At 32.3% G+C, this 2,139-nt stretch overlaps 1 protein-coding gene across 1 annotated transcript; it reads right to left on the bottom strand.

Moving 5' to 3' along the window:
* Positions 431-1,603, bottom strand: LOC109327628 (myb-related protein 330-like). The gene is made up of 3 exons (XM_019560825.1): positions 1,396-1,603; positions 1,151-1,280; positions 431-782 (listed from the first exon to the last, which is right to left on the bottom strand). The coding sequence occupies exons 1-3, from the start codon at positions 1,529-1,531 to the stop codon at positions 431-433; spliced, it is 618 nt and encodes a 205-aa protein (XP_019416370.1). The 5' UTR covers positions 1,532-1,603.

Consider the following 2,139-nt stretch of genomic DNA (forward strand, 5'->3'; position numbering starts at 1 on the left):
ATAGAGTATTGACATGTTATATATATTTATTATTTATTTAATGAGTCATTATGTTTATATTTTTAAACAAATAGTAAAAGATAGTTTTAATCATGTATGTAAGGTTGTATAGTAAGAGGTGATGAGCTTTTGGAGGGGGAACTTTGCATGAGGTATTGACATGTGTCCATAAGAAGCAAACTTTGCATAAAGTATTGACATGTGTCCCTATAGGAGTTTTTTTTGTTATATAGTAAATAGATAGATGCTAAACGCTAAGTTCCTCGAAATTAAAAGTTCAAACTTATAAAACTACTTTCCTTGAAATTAGTTAAAGGACTGAGTTATTTGAACTCTATCTTCTCTATTGCCCTAGAGATTCATTCATATTAAAGGATTAGTGATGAAATCAATTATTTTCAGGAGTATATGCAGCAGCAAAAATTTTGGGCTAGTGTGAGGGAAGTGCTAAGGAGAGTTCCAAGTTGAGTTCAGGACATGATTCAACTTCAACTTCACTACCTGATGATGTCTGAATTCCAATCTTCATCATGGTGGTGGTGGTGCTGTTGCTGTTTGTTGTGACCACAGACATTGAAGTTGCACTATCAGTGGTTGGAGTTCTAGTGGTGTCGGAGGAGGAGTTGATTTTGTTGTTAGGTGGAGCTGGGGTGGTGAAAATGGCGGTGGAGAGTGGTTTATGAGTTCTAGGATCGATTCCATTCGCTAAGAGGTTGGTATTCCAATTATTCTTAATCTCATTATCTGTTCTACCTGGTAACCTTCCAGCTATCGAAGACCACCTGAGAAACCATGCACAATGACGTTTGAACTTCATGTATATAAAACCTATTTCATAAATTTTCATTCACAAAAAGAAGAAAGAAAGCATCATAAACTATAAAATTGTTTAATGTTGAGAAAGTATTTCATTAAACTACCCTCCATAATCCCAACCTTTTTATGACAAATTAAGGTAGTTTTTATTGGTTAAGTGAGCATTTGCCTAACCATCTTATATAAAAAGAGTATCCACTAATTTAAAAAATACATTTATATTTCAATTATGGTTATGTTCCGTTTACATATGGTCATAATTGTGGTCACGATACCATTATAGAGATTCCAAAAAACAATTTAAAACAAAGAACGTAGAGATTTGTATTAATACTTGTTTCCGAGCTGGGCATGCAGGTTCACAATCATTCTATTTTCTAGTAAAGTGAAGTTCCCTCGCTTAACACCTGGTTGCAGGTAATTAATCCATCTTAACCGGCAACTCTTGCCACATCGGTTCAATCCTGTACATGTGTTAATTTAATCATTAATATTGTGTTACATTTGAATTAATTTGTTATAGCTATATACTATATGCAGTAATTAAATTAAAGAGTGATATAGTAAAGTTATTATTACCTGCTTCTCTGGGAAGAGCCCTCCATGATCGACCTATACCATGAAACATGATGTGTCTAGTGAGGCTATCATCTTCTTCTCTAGTCCAAGGTCCTTTTCTTGTATGTTCTTTCTCACAACATGGAGACCTAACCATAGTTGCTACTTATTGCTAGAGTGGAAGCAAGAGTGTGTGAGATATTTGGGTAATATTATTGGAACCTTGAAAGTGATTGGAGACAAAAAATAGAAAAAACATATATTAGTTGGTGGAAGAGTGGTAGTGTACAATTTAAAGAGAAGGAAATTTTGTTATTTGACCAAAGTTGGTGAGAAATAACAGTTAACTTTGTGATTCAATTGGGTAGGTAGCTATACTTTTCATGTCTTTTAGATTTTGTACTTTGAGCCATTTTTCTTCCTTATTCATTACTCCCATAATAAACACATTACCACATTTACATTTCTTTATCTTCATATATATTATTTTTAAATAATAATTATTTTATTGTTTGTAATGATTTTTGTATATATAATAAATTACTTAAACTAATTCATTTTTTTGAGTTTGACCAATCTTTATTATCCTAAACTTTCTATATGGTATTAAAACGGTTTCATCCTTTATGACTTGTTCCGTTCACTATTCCATTGTCGAGAAACCGAAAATTCAAAACTTCGATAAGTCACCTTCCTTTATTATGTCATATTCTCGTTAGTATTCATTTATTTATTTTTGCAACTTCACAATTGCATATTACATGC

This window comes from Lupinus angustifolius, chromosome LG01 (assembly GCF_001865875.1).
Source record: "Lupinus angustifolius cultivar Tanjil chromosome LG01, LupAngTanjil_v1.0, whole genome shotgun sequence".
Lineage (NCBI taxonomy): Eukaryota > Viridiplantae > Streptophyta > Magnoliopsida > Fabales > Fabaceae > Lupinus > Lupinus angustifolius.